At 38.5% G+C, this 22,287-nt stretch overlaps 1 protein-coding gene and 1 long non-coding RNA gene across 4 annotated transcripts in view; one reads left to right on the top strand and one right to left on the bottom strand.

Moving 5' to 3' along the window:
- Positions 1 to 232: 232 nt before the first annotated feature.
- Positions 233 to 20,806, bottom strand: LOC108402793 (uncharacterized). Its single transcript, XR_001854538.3, has 3 exons — positions 20,668 to 20,806; positions 8,421 to 8,560; positions 233 to 2,204 (listed from the first exon to the last, which is right to left on the bottom strand). It is a non-coding gene; the product is annotated as an uncharacterized lncRNA (long non-coding RNA).
- RHOBTB3 (Rho related BTB domain containing 3) overlaps positions 19,802 to 22,287 on the top strand; it is a 57,624-nt gene continuing 55,138 nt past the window's right edge. For 2 of the 3 annotated variants that reach the window (XM_037012026.2, XM_037012027.2), the window contains exons 1-2: positions 19,802 to 20,411; positions 20,586 to 20,811. In XM_037012026.2, coding sequence (XP_036867921.1) covers positions 20,410 to 20,411; positions 20,586 to 20,811 — 228 coding nt within the window. In that variant the 5' untranslated portion in view covers positions 19,802 to 20,409. The remainder of the gene's footprint in view (positions 20,412 to 20,585; positions 20,812 to 22,287) is intronic. The other variant, XM_017669544.3, reaches the window with a different exon arrangement.

Genomic DNA, 22,287 nt, shown 5'->3' with positions numbered 1-22,287 from the left:
TCAAGAGAGGACTTAGTTACTTCCAAAAGGAACTGCCCAACAGGTCAATTTTAGGTAGATCTCAGGCAGATCCTCTACTTTACATCAGAAAAGTAAATTAAGTTGTTTTCTTCCTTGCTCATTCAAGCATTCAAATAAATTCTTAATTGCTAATATTTCTTTAGTAACTAGAGAAGAGGGCAATTTATTCTCTTTTCAATATTATTTAAACAAAAATTCTGAATACATCATCCAAATTTTCAACAATATTTATTTTGTTTGATATATAATATCATAAAATTTATATATAAAATATATATTTATTTTTTGTTTAATATTTCTGCTTTGAAGTTAAAGAGACAATAAGCTTCTTGTTAGCAGGAACACGCCTTATCAATTTACTAGTATGACAGATATAATGGGGCAATGGGGGGTTTGGTTTTGCCAGTTTGTCTCTGTTGTTTTTGAACCTGGGAGTATTTTGACACAAAATCATTTTAAATAAAAATATTTAATATTAGTAACAAATAGTAATGAATCTTAGAATTCTATATTTAGCTAAATTATCATTCAAAAATAAAAGTGATATAAAGGCTTTTTGGACAAAAATCAGAATTTACCACAGATGGGGCACATTCACTTTTATTCTTGAATGATAATTTAGCTGAGGGATTTTAGAAGAAAGAAATTCCAAAGGATGGATGGATGTGAGAAGGAGTATTAATAAAAGTCTTCAATTAACACATGGTAAATATAAACAAATATTAACCTTTAAAATAATAATAAAGACAAAGTTTAACAATTAAAAAAAGAAATACTGTACAACAATTATATGTGAGCTGGGGGTGGGGTAGGTACATTCTATACATTGAATTACACATTAACTGGAGGACAGATCTTGTGGAGGACCTTCCTCTGCCTTCTTTGGGGTTTTTCACTCTCAGAGTGGTCTGCACTGAGCGTCCAGCAATTCTTCAATGACAATTCACATTTTCCTACCCTGGCTCAGATTTTGCGGTGGTTTCCGCAGCCAGTGTCTGCCCCGGTGCAGCTGACTACATATGCCTGAATCTTTGACCAAAAAAAAGGATTCATGTTCCTAATCATAGTATCTGCCTCACTTATACAACCATCTCCCAAGCCAGGTCAATGAGAAGTAATCTGGGACTTTTGCTGGAACTACAGAACAGAATCATAATTTACTAAGGAGTTGAAAAGCTGTTAGAATATTGTATAAGGAAATTGGAGCCCAGAGAGGTTAAATAACTTGTGAAATGTAAAACAGCCAGTAAGGATACAGCCAGTGTGGCCAACTCCAAAGACCAAGAAGACCAGTCCTTAGCACTGGGGCAGACTCATTTCACACTGTTCCATGGCTGCCTTTGTCTGTGGCTGTTTTCATGCACGGAACTCAGTGCTTCTGTGAAAGAAGAATTCAAATATGCCATGGGTTCTCCATGCTTGGCATCTAAAACTTCAAGGTCTTAATGTTCTTCTACACCCTGGGGAACGAAACGGTTCACAGAGCCACCATCTATCTTACAGACCAGATTACCCATACCCTTTTAATTCAATCAGAAGGAAAGAGAAGAGAAATTAAAGTCTGGCAACCCCTTCCTGTTAGACACCTAATGCATAAATTAGACTTTCTCCCCGAAACTCTTAAATCTCCAAGTGTTCTATAAATGTTGCAGGTGAGAAATTTTAAAAATAAATTTCATTATAACAGCTTGATTCCAAGTTTGGACTCTCAGAGGAACATGTTTTTACAAAAACTGCCACTGCAGCTCAGTGGTCAACAGAATTGCAGTTAGACGTTATAAACTAGATTAATAAAGATATTTTTTAACTTCCAAAAAAAATAAATTACACATTAACTGATAAATAATTAACATTCATATGATGTAAAATTATTCTATTCAAGAACACATGTGTCCCATTAACATTAATACATTTTCAAAGATGCTGCAACAATATGTCCCATCCCACGCCCTGTTCTACAAAGTGTCTTTAGCATTCAGCTCATTAAGAAACAGGGGCTCTGTCCTCTCCCCTTTCATCTGAGCAGGCTTGTCACTCTTTGTAATGGATAAAATGTAGCTGAAGGGATGCTGTGTGGATTCAAAGACGCTGTGTGGGTTCAGTTTCTTCTTTGTTCAGTGTGGACACACACTTCTGTAGCCCTGAAGAACCATGCAAGAGAGCCAACTACTCTGAGGCCTACACTGTGAAGAAACCACAAGGAGAGAGCATGTATGTGCCGTCCGGTTGTCCCCCAGCTGAGTCCCAGCCAAATATAAGCATCAGCTTGTATGATGAAAATGCCTGCAGATGACCCCAGGCCCTGTCACTGGACTTCTCAAAGCAGCTGCATCGCTGCAGGCATTAGGGTCTGTCTACCCACCCGAGGCCTCAGACGCCACGGAGCAGAAAGCCATTCCTGCTGCGTCCTGTCACAGTCTCTGACCCACAGAATTTATGAGTATAATAAAACAGCTGTCTCAAGCCACTGTTGTCAGCATATTTTACTTGTTATTCTATAAATAGTAAGTAGAGGAAAGATGGAATGCCTTTTCATTGGTTCAGTTCTTTTATTGTTTTTCTTACTAATGTTGAAACTTTTCTTTGTATAGATCTCATACATTTCTTGCTAATTGCATTCCAACAGATTTTATTCTTTTTGTTGCTATTGTAAATGGAATTTTTAAATTACATTTTCTAACTAGATAATATATGTTATATATTATCTATTAGATTATTATATTATCTATTAGACTTTATATATATGTTAGTTACATTTATTTGTTCCCCAATCAATTTACTTAATTTTCTTATTGTTTTAGTGGTTTTCCTATGGATTTTCTTGGGATTTGCAGGCATAGAGTCATAGCATGAAATGATGAATGTATTTCATAGCATGAAATGATGGATTTATTCATTTTTTTCCATTTCTTATGTTCCTATTTTATTTTTCTTTTCTATTTGTCTTAGGCAATTTAAGTTCCATACATCCTGAGTCTACTTATATGTATTATTTTTAGGTGGTTAAAGTTATCAAACTTAAAGTTATCAAACTTTTATGCATAAGTTTCCTGAAGAATGGCCAAATGAAGATACCTAGACAATTAGATATATAGGCCTGATGCTCAGGAGAGAAATATGGAACCTAAGAGTTTGAAATTTGAGAAATTACTATCTAAACAACTGTAGAAGCCATAAGAATAGGTGAAAGGGAGGAACAATCTACAGCCTAAGAATAGAAAGTGTCTAGGACAGAGCCCTAGGAAGCACCAGCACGGAGAAGGTGACAGAGCAAGGTAACCCCAGCAATGACCAGCAGAGAGGAAGAAAAGAGCAAGGAGAGTGCTTTTTAACAAATGAAGCCAAAAAAGATTAGCAAAGTCTTGAGAAGCCTGAGGAGAGTGTTCAGTTTGGGAGATAGGAAGGTCGTCGGTGACCTTGAGAACAGCAGTTTGGGGTGGGAGGGACAAAAACGAGCCTGTAGTGAGTTGACAAATGAGTAGCATGTGAGGAAGAGCCTCATTTGTAAACAACCTTTTGAAGAAGTTTAGCTTCATTGTAAGAATAATAGGACTTGCCAAAGTCACTGAAGGGAAAAATCAGCATTAAGTATTTTTATTTATCAACAAACAGGAAGAAGATGAAATAGGAAAATGATTTCTTTTACAATAATATCTAAAAATACAAAGCACTAGGAATAAACCAAAGACAAGCTCTGTAATATGTCTGTGGAGAAAAGTACAAAACTCTTACTGAAAAACATGAAAGAAGACCTATATAAATGGGGGATATACTATGCTCCTATTTTGAAAGGCTAACTAAATATAGATTTAATGCAATCTCAATTAAAATCACAACTAATTATTTTTTTGTGTGCGTAGAACTTGAGAATATGACTCTAAAATTTACAAAGGATTACAAAGGGCCAAGAACAGGCAAAAGACACTTGAAAAAATAGAATTGGGTAGAAGTAGCTTTCTTAACACTATAATACATAGACAGCATGGTAATCCCACAAGAGCCAAATGAACCAATGGAAAAAGCACAGACCTAGGGCATTTATGGATACTTAACATGAAACTGGCAGCACCGCAGAGCAATAGCAAAAGGATACTCTTTTCAATAAATGGTGTTTGAACAACTGGATATACCTATAAGAAAAATAAAATTGCATACCTACTTTGCATCATATACAAAAGTCATTTCCAGGTAGACCAAAGACCTACATGTAAAAGGCAAAATATAAAACTTGAAAATCATATAGAAAAAATTTTATATTCTGAGGCTAAGGAGACATTTCTTATGTAAGACAGAAAAAGTCCTAACTAGAAAGGAAATACTGACAAATATGACTTCATTCAATTGAAGAACTTCAGAAAAATAAGAAAGTGAAAAGATAAGCCACAGAATGGGAAGATTTATTTGTAACAGATAAAGCCAACAAAGGACTATAATCTATAATAAATAAATAATTCTTGATCAAGGAAAAGAGATTACCTGATGCAAAAACAGACAAAAGACTTCAACAGATACCTCATAAGTGAAGAAATCCAAATAGCCAATTAAATCAACATTATTATTTGTTAATGCAAATTAAAACCATAATGACCCAACTTCCCAGAAGAGCTGGCAAAAATTCAAAGGTCTTAAGATAATGAGATGGTTACTTTGGTGAAGATGTAGAGTAACAGAATCACTCATATACTACATGTGTGGTTTAAACTGGAGCTACCACTTTGGGAAAAATTGTTTGGAATTATCTCATAAAATTAAATGCATGCAGCCCAGTTTGAAAAAGACAGATGCACCCCTATGTTTATTGCAGCACTATTTACAATAGCCAAGAAATGGAAGCAACCTAAATGTCCATCAGTAGATGAATGGATAAAGAAGATGTGGTACACACAATGGAATATTATTCAGCCAATAAGAAGAAAACAAATCCTACCATTTGCAACAACATGGATGGAGCTAGAGGGTATTATGCTCAGTGAAATAAGCCAGGTGGAGAAAGACAAGTATCAAATGATTTCACTCATATGTGGAGTATAAGAATAAAAAAAACTGAAGGAACAAAACAGTAGCAGAATCACAGAACCCAAGAATGGACTAACAGTTACCAAAGGGAAAGGGACTAGGGAGGATGGATGGGAAGGGAGGGATAAGGGTGGGGAAAAAATGGGGTTATTATGATTAGCATGTATAATTAGCATGTAGGGGGGGCATGGGGAGGGCTGTGCAACACAGTGAAGACAAGTAGTGATTCTACAGCATCTTACTACACTGATGGACAGTGACTGTAATGGGGTGTGTGTGGGGGACTTGGTGAAGGGGATAGCCTAGTAAACATAATGTTCTTCATGTAATTATAGATTAATGATAACAACAACTAAAAAATTAAATGCATGCATATTTTATGATGTGGTAATCCCAGTCCTATGTATATGCTGTGGAGAAAATTGCACATATAGGTGCCATGTGCAAGAATGTTCATAGCAGTATTATTTATAAGAAATAGCTCCAAACTGGAAACAACATATATATTCATCAGCATTAGAATGGATATAGAAATAATAGTACATTCATGTGTAAGAATACTATACAGCAATAAAAATGAATGAATTGTTGTTATATGTAACAATATGGATGAAACTTCTATAACTAACACTGAACAAAGGAAATATGACACAACAGAACATATATACCATGACTCCACTTATATCAAGTTCAAAAGCAGTCAGCTATATTCTCTAGGATGGCACACTTGGGTAATGATAAACTCAAGCTGCGTAATTGAAGACTGTCTAACAAAAGGTGTAGGCAAAAGGAAAATCTACAAAAATTGGTGCAGTGTCCTAGAGTTATACTAGCAGAACCACCCCTAGGCCTGAAAGGGTAAGCAGTGGGAGCTCAGAGGGAGAGAATTGAATGAAGAGGTACTCACAGGAATTGTGACCTTTGGTTGGTGTGATGGTTAATTTTATGTGTCAGCTTGTCTGGGCCATGGTGCCCAGATACTTGGTTAAACATATTCTAGATTTCTGTGAAGATGTTTTTAAATATAACATTCACATTTAACTAAGTGGATTTTAAGTCAAGTAGGTTACTCTCCACAACATGGATGGCTCTAATCCAATCAGTTAAAGTTCATAATGGAACAAAAACCGACCTCCCTGAAGTAGGAAGAAATTCTGCCAGCAGATGGCCTTTGGACTTACAGGGAGGCTCTTCCCCAGTCTCCATAGCACTGGCCTACCCTGCAGATTTTGGGTTTACCAGGTCTCAACAATTGCATGAGCCAATTCTTGAAAATAAATCTCTTTCTCTCTCACATATATATATGTCAGTTCAGTATATGTGATATATTCGTTTAGTGTTATACACACACACACACACACACACACACACACCACACACGCACATCCTGTTGGGTCTATTTCTCTGGCTAACCCTGACAAATAAAGTTGGTGATAAAACCAGCCCAGCTAGCCCTTGTAGAGTGTCTGTCGGGGAGGAGCCAGGCGAGGGAAATATCCTGCCTCATTCTGCTCCCTCTGATTTCCCTGTTGACTAAAAGCAACTGGAAGCCAGAGGTCAAAGGAGCCTGTTGATAAACTTCATACAAGCTAGCTTCCCAGGATGCCAGGAGCTGCCTTTCTACAGAGCAGGGTAGGGAAAAGAGTGGGCCTAGACAGGAAAAGAGACTTACAAACTTATAAAAAAATCTGAGAAAATTTATAAAATTCAGAATGGTGGTGACTTCTATAGGGATGAGAAGGGAATGATCCATAAGGGGTGCAGAGGCTGAGATACTCCCACAATTTGAATGGTGGTTAAAGGGTGTTCGTTTACCATTTTTCATTAAACCATACATTTATATTGTGTACTTTTTGTATATTTCAAAATATATAATTTATAATTATATATGTATATAATATATATATAATATATAATTTAAAGTTTAAAGAAAATTGCTGAATAATAAGAACTTGAATAATATTGGAATTCTAAAAGTCACAATAATTTCCCAGGTAAGCAAGTCTGTAGCACTTAAAACAAGTCCGTTTGAAACACTAGAAATTTGTGATAGACAAGCATACAAGTCCTGACAAATGAAAGGATTAAAAGAACTAAAAGATATTTCCTTTTTTTTAAAAAAAAAAGTTGCTTCACTAGATGGGAAAGAAAAATAGTAGCTAGAGACTTGGACATGTTTAAATGCTGATAGTAAGAACAGTCAAGAGGTAAATGTTGAAGACACAGGAGAACAAAGAGGAAAATACATGGAGTACAGTCCTTCCAGTGTCAGAAGGGGAAGCACACAGCTCTACCACCGGAATTTAGCCTTAAATAAGATGAGGGATATTTATTGCACTGTGACTGAAGGAGAAAGAAAAGCATGTATGTGGCTGCGTATAAATTTGTCAGCCTAGTAGTGGGAAGCTAAGGAGAGTTCCCCATCTGATGCTTCCTTTTTCTTTGTGACTGAAAACACAAGGGAGGAGAAGGGGGGAAGAGATGTCAAAATCAGAGATGCGGGATGGTGAGAAGGCTTGAACCACTTTGGAGAACAGGCGCACTAAGTAGGTTTGCCGAAGCAGTACTGAATGCTCGGTTGGACCTGGAGGCCATGAATGTGTAGTACCATCAATCTGCACAGTTTTGTGACTTTCTATAGTAATATTTAGCAACTCGGATATGGGCACAGAAAAATTGGACACCTGAATAAATCCAGGGTTGGGGTTTTGGACTGAAGGACAATAGAACAAGGGATGTGAGGGTAGGGACAAGAGATGCACTGTGAAATCTCAAATGGATAGGGAAGGAAATGAAGAAAGAAGAGGGCTAGCTGAGACTGAGGAAGCAGAAGGGTCAAGAGTTTGGAGGTTCTGTGAGAACATGAGCAGGGAGCAACTGAGTGATGCAAACCGAAGACAAAGAGGCTGAGATTTTGTAAGGGTGATTCATGTGGACGTGGACATCACAGAGGATCGGGGACAAATCTGAAGTAGAAAGAAAAACAGTGAACAGTGTATGTGGGAGGGGGATGTTGACCGGGAGGTTGCTAAGTGACAGCAAGTTGCCAAGTGACAGGTGAGTATAGTAAACGTCTCTCTCAGACCTCAGAACAGAAGTTCTTCTGAGGAGGATGGAGGGTAGTGGCCTGGCTCTCCCTCTTCACTCCAACTGGAATTTCAGAAGGTAGACTAGAGAGGTTTGGAAGGAAGCAAAGCATGGGCAAACCCAGATGACCAGGGTAAGTTACAGAATTCTAGAAATGCCTGATACTGAGTAAGTGGAGGCATTGGTTGCCTACATGCCCAGATTGCTTTGGAAGACTTCAGGTTTTCAGGTCACTCTCTGACAAGAGAATCTAATAGTAAAAAACACATAGGCATTACACACACTTGTTTGCATACCTGTTCAGTGAGTTATCAGATTCCTTTGAAGCTCCAGGTCAAGAACCATATTTAGAAGTTGGCTTTGTGAATGTGGCTATTGATCTTTGCAGCTGATTTTATCGTGCAGATATTTATTTGTCTCTCCTAGAAGGCTGAACCTGGCAATCAAAAGAGAAAACTTCAGAAAATTGATCAAGTCATAAATTGGCACAAATTTCCCCTTTACTCTGGAAAATAATGTCTCTGTGACAATTCAGGGCTGGCATTAATTCTAATTAAAGTGTTTATTTATACATGCAAAGCATCCTTGGGATCAAAATGACCTTAGGTGCTTAACAAATGTTTGTTGAACTGAAAAGATAATAACAGGTTTCTCCTGTATACTTTCCTACAGGGAAAAGAAGGTGTTAACCATGTGCCATAAGTTTCTAGGCTTTTTGAAAGTTACTTTTCTCATTATAAGTGAGTAAACTGGTAATCTAGTTTACACACTGGCCTCTCGTGCATTGGGTCAGCACACATCTCGTCCCTGGAATATGATCAACTCTGGGCACTATGACAAAATAAAGTCTCTGAACTTGCAAAACCAAGGAATGAGCCCTGGAAAATGTGACTTGACTGAGGCAATGTCATCCTGAAGCTAGCCTGAGCAGCCCAGCTGGCCTCTCCCTATGACATTTCTAGCTTGGTTATTTAGAACAGTGACTCCATTTAACTGGAGTTGACCTCCTGCGGTAAAAATCTTGGAGACCATAATGAAGTTTTAGCAAAACATTGTTGTAATGATAGTTAATGCAAGAGGACTGAGTAATTTATTAGAAATCATAGGGCATTAATAAAATACACTGGCTGAAAATGTCTCCTAAAACTAGAGTCTAGCATGGGGAGTTAGGAACAATGTATGATTTGTGACTGTTCATGGGTAGCGACCTAGTTACAGACTGTTCCATTTTAAGGCTACGGCTAGTGAGCACTAAAATGCTTGTAACAAAACAAAACAAAACAAAGCAAACTCTGCTTTTTTGTCATTTTGTTTTGTTTGTAGAATATTATACTTCATTGTTTCTTGTGTTATGCCAGGGCTGCACATTTCTGAGTGTCTCATTCTTTGCATAGAATCATAGATTCTTCCCACCACTCAAAGGGTTAGATATAATAACCAGTAAAAACAGGAATTTTCCAACATGGCAAACATTCCAAATAATCAGTAACAATTACTGATTATTCTTTTGTTTCTTTTCATTAACAAAAAATAGTTTCTAAATACGCAGTTATACGAAATGTCATTTTTTGCCAGATGTCACTAGAAGTGAAGAGTTTTCTTCTCCCTCAGAATTTAAGTTCTCCTTATGATTTGTCAGTTTGGTCATAAAGCAAGGGACATGAAAGAAAAATCACAGTATAAACATGCATATCCTTCCATTTTACCTGGTGGTAAATAATCCTCACTTTTATGTTAAATCAACAAGGATACACTATGGCTTAAAGGCAAAATCTGAGACTTAAAAAAATTCCTGGGCTTGGAGGGGGCGATTTATGTTGCAACCTTCGCAGGAGTTTAGGGATGGCAATGTTGTGGGGGGTTGTCCAGATACCTCTTTTTCAGGGGCTATTTCAGTGGAAAGGTTGAGAAGCACTGCTTACCATGAGGATTAGTCCAGAAACATATTGGCTTCTTTCTCCCACTTATCACTTCCTTGAGAAAGGTCTTAGTACATTTTGATGTAGGCTGAATCGCTCTCATCCCATGTTGGTCCTAAAACTGCAAAGAGCTTGTAACCCTAGAACGCCCTGAGGAAGAACACTGAGCCAGCCTTCCCACTAGCAGAAATGATAACCTGCCTGCAGGAGTGCAGGCAGTTATCAGCTGGAAAGGAGGTTTGGATCTGGCTACAGTGGGGAAAGAAACTGCCGGTACAGCTGGAGAGATGATAATAATTACACAAATCCAGATGACTTAATTTGAATGTGAGAGGAGAGAATATTAATCAAAAGTAATATTGAAGTCCCAGATTGAGATTTTAAAATTTGAATGGGCTCTAAAGAGGAGTGTAGGGACCAAGGGTAGGCTGCCCAAGACGTGCCATTGAAACATGCAGATTATTGAGCTGAAAATCGTCAAAGCCGGAAAGACTCAGAAAGAAACTTTGAACTCCCTCCCCCACCCCCTTCCTAATCCCACAACTGCATAAAAATAATTTAGATGGAGGAACTACTCCAGGGAGAAGTAAACTTCCTGTGGTAGACAGGGAGGGATGTGGTTAAGGCTGTTAAAATTTCTCTTTGTGCCTCTCATTATTTCTGTGTGGCCCATCAAGTATTTTGTTTATCAAACATTTATTCTTTCATATTCCTGTGAATTACTTCCCTTTTCTTTCCAAGTCTCAGACCCCTACCCATTTCTCCTTGGTTAGGGGTCTGAGATATATATATCTCATTCCTCCTGTCTTTCAAACCCATGTCTGTGGCTTCCCTGTATGTAGGTAATTAAGCTTTGTTTTTTCTCCTTTTAATCTGTCTCATGTCAATTTGATTATTATACCAGCTAGAAGAACTTCAAAGGGTAGAGGACATTTCTTCCTCCTCAACAGGAGCATAGTATTGGTAGGAATGTGCCCAAGGGGATCTCTGGAAAAGGTGAAAATCAGGAAAAAAGGAAGATAAAAAAAATTTAAGATAAGTCAAAAATTTTAAATGCCTCAGCTGGTTGATCCGTTAGAATGCCAAAAAGGACTATGCACCAAGGATAAAGCTGCCAACTTAATAATTAATCAGCTTGAATGTCCTCAGAAAAAAAGACCTCTAAGAAAATTTCTATTGCTTTTCATTATAAAATAGAGTTTTTAACTACAGACAGCATTATAGACTCAGAACTGAAACGTAAAAAGCAAGTTGAGAAAAATAAGGATCCAAAGTATTAAATGAGGGCAGATTAAGTCAGGTGAAGTGGCATATGACAGCCGTTGAATGAAAAGTGAGAACATTTCAAAGCATGCTTGTGAAATGCTCAGTTGGGATAATGCCCAACGGATGGCCACAGCAGAGATGCACCTACCTGAACACAGCAAGTAAGAGGAGTATAAGAGATGGGTAACTCTGAAGGGGAATTTACCATTGTGAATGGCACCACTTTTAGTACAGTTAAAACTAGTGCCAGATTATAGTAATATTGAAATAAATCTGTTTTAAATGTATTTGAGTTCTTCAAAAAGAAGACCTATCAGCAGAGTATTACACTATTTAAATCTAATAACCTACATTTCTGTATGGCTCCAAATGGAAAAATTGCACAAAGTATTAAGATAAATAAAAGATATAATTAGTAGTGCTGATAATGATTATTATATATTTATATTTTCAAGAACTAAATAACAGAGCAGGAATATTAAAGGGTGAACAACCAGAAGTTTTTGAAGTTCAATGCTGGTAGAAATAGGCAGTCCTCTTTCAAGGGAACATATGTTCTGGTATTTTTAAGTAACATTTTAACTGGAAAATAGAACGGTTGTTTGACATACATGATTGGGCACAATAATGGAGGTGGGCAGATAATATAAATCTAAACAAACAACATTTGAAACCTTTTCTGAAAGAGCTTAGGGTAGTTAGATTTTGAAAATAAGCGACATTTTGGATTCTTGTTTTGGCTTCTCCAAACAGAATTGATGGTATTGCAGCCTCACAATTTAGAAGAAAACTGTTGGCTAGTTCTCTGGGAAGAATGGCTCAGGTAATAAAGCGAGTAAAGTCAACTTTTTTTTTAAATGACTGTATGGTTACTGATCCTGGTACATGACTTTAAGTAAGTAACTCTTATGTGAAGTACACCCAAGCTCCTGTTGTTTAAAAAAATTAAAAGAAACAACACTAATCCTGAATTAAAAAATCTTTTGTGTGTAAATTTGCACACTTTATCTCTCATTAAACTACTTAATACAATGCAAATACATTTTTCCCTGTGTGGATTTCTAAGCAAGTAGGTCTCCACTTTGTGCTGCCTTCATTCTCCTCTTTGCTTCCTCTCTCTCAGCCTCCCTCGCCCCAGCAGCCAGCCTGGATGCCTGGTTCTGCTTCTTGGCACCACTACAGTGTCCTTCTAAGCTCGCTCTTTTATAGAGTACAGCCTTAGGCACCAGACTGGTAGTCTCCAAATTTTTTTGACCGAGCACCCTATCAGAAAGAGTTTTGAGCACACCCTCAATATCTTGATAAATTACATGCATATATTACTGTTGCATTATGAATGCAATAAAACATACTGAAACAATTTTTTCACTAGATGAGATAAAGATGAAGTCATATTTTAAATATATTAAAATATATTAATAATAAATTTTTATAATTTTCTTTAAAATATGACTTTCTCTAAAATAATTAAATATGCTTCATTAGTTTTTAAATCTTGGTTTATCATTTGTGATACAGCAATGCAGATGTCTGCTTTTGTGTTGAGTTTATTTTAAGACTCACTGAAAGAGCTCACAAAGACATGTGGATTTAAATGGCAGAACTGCTTCACTAGCTGGGTTACTAAATCATAATACTCAATTTTTTCAGTCCCTTACTCATGGAAAGATTTTGGTTGAAATCTGATGAATACATTTCCATCTTGCCTAATGCAGCTCATTTGTTCCTGCAAACTAATCAGAAGGTGCTGTACGTTTTTACATTTTTAACAAATGGCTTCAAAATCTATAATTTATTTTGAAAATGTTTAAATGGGGTTAAAAGTCCTGTAAGGTACAAGTTTTTATACTTTAAATGTGTTGTTTTCCATCACAAAGATTACATTACAAAGGAAATATTTCTAAGCATCAACATAGCATAGCAGGTAAGGGACTAGATAGACCCTGCAGCCAATCCTTGAAATTGGCATCCCAGCTCCTTTACTCACTACTGTGTAGCTGTGGGCAAGTTACTTAGCTTCTCTGTGCCTCAATTTCCTCTCCTGTAAATTAGGATAGAAACAGAACCTACTCAATAGGGCTGTTATGATAATTACGTAAGTCAGTATCAGTAAAACACTTAATATCTGGCTGTAATAAGTATATTTAAGCATGCAATGAATTTTGGGGAGAATTTTCATGCCCTGCTGCTGAAAGTGTAATAATTAAAATGACATTTGAAATCAGTTGGCTATTACCTACTAAAGTTGGACATACACATACACTGTGACCTAGCATACGCATAAAGGTATTATATTTTACAAGAGTGGTCTTAGCAGCTTTGTTTTTAATAACAAAAACTAGGAATAACCCACATGTCCATCTACAATGGGATAGATAAATAAGTGGTAGTACATATATCCATTGGCTGTTTATCAGCAATAAAAGGGTATGAAAAAAACAAACCACAGCTACATCAACATAGATAAATGATGAGCATGAGAACCAAGACACTGAAGAGTACAGTGTGATGCCATTTATAAAAAGTTTAAAAAGAAGAAAAACTACAATATCTGCTTAGGAATGTAAAGATAGGTAGCAAAAGTGTAAGGAAAAATAAAAAAGAAATCATCACAAGTCAGGACCATGATTATCTCTAAGGCAAAGAAGAGGACTGTAACTGAGCAGGGGCACCAGGGATATGTGTGTGTGTGTGTGTGTGTGTGTGTGTGTCTACCTATAATGTGCTATTTTCTATGAAGTTTAGGAATGTTTATTTATAATTATCTATTAACTTATGATAGGTTTATGTACTTTTCTGTCTTCTACCTCACAACGAAGAAAAAATTTTAAAACTCTATATAAAGTCTTGTTTGCACAAAATCAATTGTGTTCATAACATCCTGTAGTTCTGGGCATTCTAGCTTCATCTTCTTTGCTGGAATGAGATATACTGTGAATGAATTCCATGTGGTTGCTCTCGCTGTAATCATAGCTTAGAATCCTTCCTTCTTAAAAAAAATTTTAGGCAAAACAGCTAATCTGTCAGTGGTTACACATACCCAAGTTTTGCATAAAACATGGCTCTTATTTTTGAACACTCAATTATTGTTTACAATATCATTAAAAGTTGTAGTAGAGAAAGAATATAATCTGTACTCTAGCTTTTTTGAGTGACTAGCAAAAAAAAAAGTCATTTTAGAACGCGTTTCATTACTGAAATACGATCTAGTAAATATAGCACTGAAACAGTCTATCAAATACCACAAAATGAGACATATTGAAAACATCTGTGCTTTCAGTTTAACCTTATAGGAAACTTTTCACATTGTGTAACTTGTTGTAATACTTGGGTGTTTGGATCTTTAGCAATGTTTATATGCATATTCTTAAAGTATTTGCTACCAAAGGAATGCAGTTGGTTTTTTTTTCACTTGTGTTTTATTTCAGACATTTTTATCTTGGCAAGAAGAAAACTGTTTTCCCAGTTATATTTTCCTTGTACTTTTCACTGTTAAGAAAGCTCAGAAGAGTCTTTTTAACACTCATAATTGGTGAGTTTTCTTTAAAAACTGGCTTGAATAGCACTTTAAATATACTGAATATTGTTGAGTTTGCCTTCATGTTTGGATGCCTCATTTTTGAATGGCTAGCTAATTGTAATTAGTTAAGAATATAATTATCTAATAACTGTAATAGGCACTTAGGGTGAAGCTGGTTAGCAAAAGTAGATGCAAATTTATCTAAATTCATTAAAATAGTGTTCTTTATAATTTCAGTTATTATGACTAACTTCTTGTCAGATCTGATTAGTCATCGGAAATGTCAGCTCAGTTGATTATATTTGCCTGTTCTTGCATTATTAGCACTACCTCCATTGGTCTATGTTTTAACAGATAGTTTACTTAAATATCCTCCATAAAGCCCCTTAGATACAGAAACTGCAGCATGTGGCACTATGTTGAAAGTGAACAAAGGAGAAAGGCCTCTCCTCTCCCTGCTGTGTGCTGCTGTGCTCCCCACTTCTGCTCAGGACAGCCTAGGTGCCTGCTCCACTGTGGTCAAGTGGGAGTGCTGGTGCCAATCCTCACATTAAAAATCAGTAAAGCTTAATATCTTTCCTCTCTTTTGGTAAAGAATATGTTTGTTTGTAAGTAGAATTTCAAATACTTTATTTTGGAATTTCAGGGGTCATCTTATGTACTCCATTTTGGAGACTCTTGATATAGATGAGTAGTCTTAAAGTTTTGTTTGTTTTTTAATATTAGAAAGTCCTTCTTTTTATTGAAAATGAATGGAACTCTAATATTTAAAAAAATGGCAATAAGACTGCTTTGATTGACTATAAGATGGGAGGGGGTTGGTGCTCAGATTTCTCTAGGAACCTTTCTGTCCTATTGCCTCAGGTGGACAGTGCAAACCTAGTTTCTTTGAAACACAGTTGGAAAAATCTTACGCCAATCCTAGCTGTCAGACCTGCCCTTACCAACACTTGCTCCCTCTCTAGTCACTAAGGAACCAACATGTTTTTCAAAGGCTGGTATATTAATATTCATGATCTGGGGACAAGTAACAGCTGACTGAGTTACCTTACACACACATGTGGCCACATTTTATCTGAGGATAAGAACATCTATCAAAATGAATACGAAATGGTATTTTTGTATACACACACAAAAAAGGAAAACATTGTTTGAGCTGGAGGCCCTTCCGTGTATGTTCCACAGTAACCTTGAGATTGGAGGACATATGATAATTCAATTTGTTACAACCTGGTAAAAGTAAATTTAAAAAAAATGCTACTAGTGAGGAAAACTACAAATATATAGACCAAATAAAAACTGTTTTAATGAGAAATTATAAAATGTAGTTTAAGACAATTATGAAATGAATCTTTATGATATCAGGAAATGGACCATCTGTGATATTTTATTAACCAAGATATATAACATTAGCTGCTGGAATTGACCCCCAAATGTCTGGCTTAACTCAATCTATTTTCTCACTCATGTAACAGTACAATGCATGCTGTGAAAAGCCTCTGCTGTAATAATCATTCAGAGGCCTAGGCTGCTTCTACACTGCAGACCAACATATTCAAACACATGATTTCAAGGTTATCTGGCTTCATCCAGCTGGTAGACAGAAGTCTAAAAGAGAGTGGAGAAGGCAGCCTCTCTTATCTGTTCAGCCAGATCATATTCCACTAGTAAGAACTAATCATGTGGCCCTACCTACATGCAAAGTCTTTGGGAAATGTAGTTTAACTGTGGATCCTGGAAGAGAAAATGGATTTGGTGAGCATCTAGCCAGGCTTTGCTTATATACAAAGGCTGATTTAGGGATTTCCAATCTATATTTTGAGTATCACCAGGTCTGACTTTGGAAATCTCTTGGGAAGCCTCTACCACTCTCTTTTCTGCCTGCTATAATAAAGGAAATTGCAAGATGCACTAATTTCAGCTCTTGGTGCTCCCTGAATAAGCCATAATCTTCCATGTCTCTATACCTTTGCATGTAATTTGCATCATGTCTGTCCATTCTTTCCAACATTCCTTGTCTTCCAACCACCTACCTCTTCCCCCAACTCTAGCAAACTCCATCTCATCTTTTAAGACCTAAGACCATGTTTCCTTCCTCTGTGAACTTCTCTCTGGTGACAGATCTCTTTTAATGTTCACTGAACTTTATCCTAAGTAGACTTTGTACCTACTTCTATTACTGAATGCATATACCTGTGTTATAATTATTTAAGGAAACAGTATGTTTTCAAAGAATCAGGTGCATTAATATTTATCATATAATGACCATTAATAATAGACTCAGCTTCTCAAGGTTGAGGACTGAGTCTGATGTATCTTAGTATCTCCCATGCCTACCCAGCACAGGCTTGGCTCACATAACCAGTAACTGAGGAAAAAACTTAATGTCATCTCCCTTCCAGTCATTTCCCATCTTCTCTTTCTCTCATACTGTGGTAAAAAACATGTAATATAAAATTTACCATTCACCATTTTTAAGTGTACATTATAGTATTGTTAACTATACATACCTTGTTTGCAAGACATCTCTAGAACTTCTTCATTTTGCAAAACTGAAACACTGTATTTGTGAACAACCCATTTCTTCTCCCTCCAGTCCTCCCAGTAAAACCAATTTACTTTTCGTTTTTAAGAGCTTGACTGCCTTAGATACCTCATCTAAGAAGAATAATGTAGTATTTGCCTTTTGTGACTGGCTTACTTACTTAGCATAATACCCTCAAGATTCATTCATGTAACATATGACAGACTTCCTTTTTTATGGCTGAATAATATTTCATTGTATGTATATACCACATTTTCTTTATCCATTCATTCATTCTAGTGCCTTTGTTTTTGTCCTGTGTTTACTGAACGGTGTTGTTGGGCAGCTGCGTTTGGGGAGGTTTCTCCATGTGCACTTCCTGAAACTTCAACCTGGACCGGGGAGGGTTCTTGATTCTGGTGGAGAAACAATTCTCAAACAGGTCTGAACAGTGTAGGTAAGGAAAGAATTTGTTAAAGCAAGAGCAGAAGTGAATGTCAGCAGGCGTGCAGGCAGTAGAGAAAGGAAAAACAGAGGGAGAAAAGGGAAGTTCATTGAACTCCTGCTTGGCATAGGCCAAATACCTTGTCAACTCATAAAGCCAGGGTCCCCTGGTGTCCACTGTCTGCTTGCATCTGCATGGCGTGGGAACTAAGCCCCTACCACCCCAGGATTTGGGGGAGCCATGGAGCACTGGATGGAGTGAGTTTGTGTACTAAGAACTTCCACTTCCCTACTGGTTTGAAATAAAACAGGAAGAGAGAAAAGAATTGTGTTAAGACTAGAAAGCTGCATGAAATAGCAAAGTGACAAAGACATTTACCACCAGAGGTGGAGGTTAGAGAGTTCTTGCCTTTATCATGGAAAAGAATTCCAAGACAAGTGCAATAGGCTTATGCAATAAAAAAGTTTATTTGATACAAGACAGTACACACTCAGACGGTAGTGTGGGTAACCTCAGAAAGGAGGCACATTAAGAGTTTAGGGTTTGGAGTTGTATTGGGTCTTTTGGATAGGGGTTAGCATAAGGCATGATGTATACAGATGATTCATAATTCCTTTGAAGTTTTGTCTTAAGAATAGGATTATTTAGGTGACTGTGTTGATTTGGATCACTGCATTCTTTATCCACAGAGCTTTATTTACACTTTGGAGGTCTATCACTTGTCCTAGTTACAAAGTTACTTAGTTGGTTGAAGGACTGGAAGAAGAGGAAGAATGGCATGTAGATTAGGTTAAAGTATAAATTGGGCCTTTTTTGCAGGGTAAGTAGATTTTATAATGGTATGAACCTTGTCTCATTTACCTGTTCTATCTCAAGGGTATTGACAATATATTTTCTATTCACCCAAGAGAAAGATGAGCAGGTACTCTTAAATATTTCAGGATGGTTTAGGTTGTAGAGACTAAAAGAGAAGTTATTCTGAGTGCAAAGGAAAACTAGATTTAAAAAAATCACTGACTACTGAAAGAATGCCTCCTGTTATGTCCTATCTGAGTATGAGAAACTATTATATTACTTTGAACTGAGCAACAAGGGCCCATTTTAAAAAGCTGTTCACATTCCAAAGCCATTTTATCCTGGTTCTTTCACTGACCTACTCGGGCCCTCCTGTTTCATACTCTCAAAATAGCTCTGTTGAGAAGAGAAACAGAGAAATTCTAAAGTAGGGCTAAATAAACAAAGGGATAAACTGAACTCTCACCACAGAGCACTTGTAAGAGTTTTCCTGTTTTTGGCTAAGCCTAGGTCCAGAGAAACCTCTGGCCCTAACCTCTGGTATTAGTGGATTCAGTGTGCATTTGCACTGAGTTAGTTGGAGGCCCTTGAAGGACATTCACAACCTTTACTTTCGTGCATCACCATGCAGGAATCTCAAATAGCCTTGCATTAGCATGATTGTTATTTTTTCAGTTGGTCTCTCAGGAACCATTATTAAATAGGTACCCATATGTATACTGAAAAATCTCCCAAGTAATCTAGCATTTCATTGCAAAGCCGTCAAACACCTTGCACGTAACTTCTTTTATAAACTATCATAATAAGAACCACCCCAGCACCTAAAAAAATATTCTGCAGTTTTTAGTAAAATATGCCAAATATAGCTTGAAATAGTAAATAATCCCCCATAAGTGATATTAGCAAATTAATTGGTATGTGGACAAAGAACTCTTTCTGCAACCGGTATGAATGTTGCCTTTATTTTTTTTCTCACAAGTATGATTTTAGAAAGCAGCTGCAGCGCATGTTGACAAATGACAAAGCGGCAGACGTGATAAACTACTTTCCGCCAAGGCCAAGAGGGTAAAAAAAATTTCCGGCTTGACTCCCTAGCTTCCCTAACCTCTTTTTTCCTAGTCTTTAGGGAGCGGGGGCCTCATCGCCCCCCCCCCCCCCCCCCGCTTGCCATGGCTCTGGTTACAGCCTTCCGAGTTGAACAAACTTGCTACAGGAGGACTGGTGATCGGGAGCTCGCCGGTTGGGCGTTGTATTTATTAATTTATATTCCACGGCGTCCCGCGCGGGCCGCTCTTTGTATCCGGCAGCAGCTGCCCGGGCTCCAGGGCCTCGGCGGGGAGCGCGTCCCCGCAGCCGCCCGACCCCCGCGGCCGGCACGTGCTGCGCCCGCCCGCCGGGCCGGCGGAGGGGGGCGGCGGCCCTGCTCTCCTCCTCACCCGTCTCGGCCGGAAGGAGGAGCAGCCGCAGGAGGCGACAGCTGCCCGGCCGCGGGAGCCCGGCGGAGAGGGGGCTGCAGCGCCCAGGCGCCTGGCGACTCCCGGCAGCGGCGACCCGGGAGGCGGGGAGCGGCGGCCGCCGGGATGTCCCCGGGCACTTCCTGACTGGCTGGCAGGCGCGCGCGGCCCGACTCGCACGGCCCGGCCCCCCTTGGTGGCTGGGGGGCCCGCTCTGCGTCGGCCGCGGCGCGGTGGAGGCGCGCGAAGGGGCCGCAGCCGGGGATGAGCTGACTGCGGCTAAGTACGCCGCCCACGGGCCGCGAGAGGCCGCGAGGAGCCGCTTTTCTCCCAGTCGTCGCCCGGCCCTTGGATTCGAGATCATGTACGTACGCGTCGCGGTCCTGCCATTGTCTGCCCAACGCGCGTCGTGCGCCCCGGGGCGAGGGGCTCCTGCCCGTCCTCGCCGCGCGCCGACCTCCCCACTTCCTGTTCCGAGCGGAGGGACCCTGGCGCTCACCGCGGGCCACCTGACCCCTCGCCCCCTCCTCGTCCGTAGGTCCATTCACATCGTGGCGCTGGGGAACGAGGGGGATGCGTTTCACCAGGACAATCGGCCGTCGGGGCTCATCCGCACTTACCTGGGGAGAAGCCCGCTGGTCTCAGGGGACGAAAGCAGCTTGTTGCTGAACGCGGCCAGCACGGTCGCGCGCCCGGTGTTCACCGAGTATCAGGCCAGCGCGTTTGGGAATGTCAAGCTGGTGGTTCACGACTGTCCCGTCTGGGTAAGGGGCGGAGGCCGCTCTGTGCCGGCGCTGACGGAGCTTTCCTTTTTTTATCCCCCCACCCAGCCCCCCTCCTTTCATTTTCTCCCCCTTCTTGAGTATGGATCGACAGGGTCACTTGGGTAGCGTTTTTAAACATTTTTGGGAAAATCTTTGGTCCTTTGTTTTCTCTGGCAGCGCAGTCAGAGAAAACTCTGAGAGGGAAAAAAGCCCCAGTGGGAATGTGGATCGGTTACTCGTACACTTCACGACTGTGGGTTGTTGGTACAAATGACAGTTCAGTGTGACAACCCAAGGGGACAGGGTCACTAAGTTTCACCAGCACAGAGCAATGTCTTTTCATGCCTACCCTGTGGGTGATAGTGTAATATTAGTGTTCTAAAAATAAAGTCCTTTGAAAGTGCAACCCATGATATTTCACTGGGGAAGTTCAGAAATAGGACCCTTGAAAGGAGGAGAAAAGACAGCGATTGAGGATTATCTTAAACGACTCATTTACAGCACTATCCACCTTTGAAAAATTTTAATTAGTGCTTTGAATTTTAATAATGCAGATACTCTTAATATATTAGCTATTTGTTTTTAGTGAGTCCTAAATCAGAAATAATATTACTGTTACAGCTTGGAATTTGTAAAAGACTTTAAAATTAGTGATCATTAAGAGAAATTGTAATACAGTTGATAAATTCTACTCTAATTTTTGAGTGTTTGATAAAAGGAGAAAGGAATCTATTCCCTGACACATAAATGATAGTAGATTTTAACTGTTTTCATTTATTCTTATTTGAATATTTTTGATTCGTAACTGTTATTGAAGTAATATTGCAGCTAATGATTGCATTTTATAACAAGAAAATTTAGTGTCTGAAAAAGAAAATACACATCGTCATTATGTGAGATTTTTACACTTAAATAGCTTTAAAAGACTGAATTAGGGGAGATAGGAAAGAAATGAAAGAAAAATAAAGAATTTCTTTATAATAAATACACTTATATATAAAGAAATGTATAGAATGTACATAGAAAAATTTCTTTAGTAAATTTCTATTTTACACAAAAGATCACTAGCCTAAATATGTTATTAGGCCGAAATAAATGCAGAACAGGCTTTTTCAATAACAGGGATGCTATTGAACCCCTAGATATGGCAGTGATGATGCTGGCATAAGAAGCATTGAGAGAGAGCTTGTGGGCTGGAATCCATGAAAGCAACTGAAACACTTCTTTGACTTTTGTCATTCATTGTGAAAGATCTTACAGTCTAAAAACTTATTGATTCTACATGCAGTTGAGTGAATAGAATAAATAAATGTGTGGAAAATAAAATAAGCTGAACTGGGATGTAAGGGTTAGCTTTTGTGTTTTCTCTTTGAACTGTTAAGTCTTTCCTGTTTATGTTGTTAATTTAGCAAAAAAACAATACTTGTGATCCTCCTGTGTTGGAGTCAGTGAAGTCTTCCAAATGGGTTAACATAA

Source organism: Manis javanica, chromosome 1 (genome assembly GCF_040802235.1).
Source record: "Manis javanica isolate MJ-LG chromosome 1, MJ_LKY, whole genome shotgun sequence".
NCBI lineage: Eukaryota > Metazoa > Chordata > Mammalia > Pholidota > Manidae > Manis > Manis javanica.
Note: the sequence above shows the minus strand (reverse complement) of the source record. Positions and strands in the feature narration are given on the sequence as shown.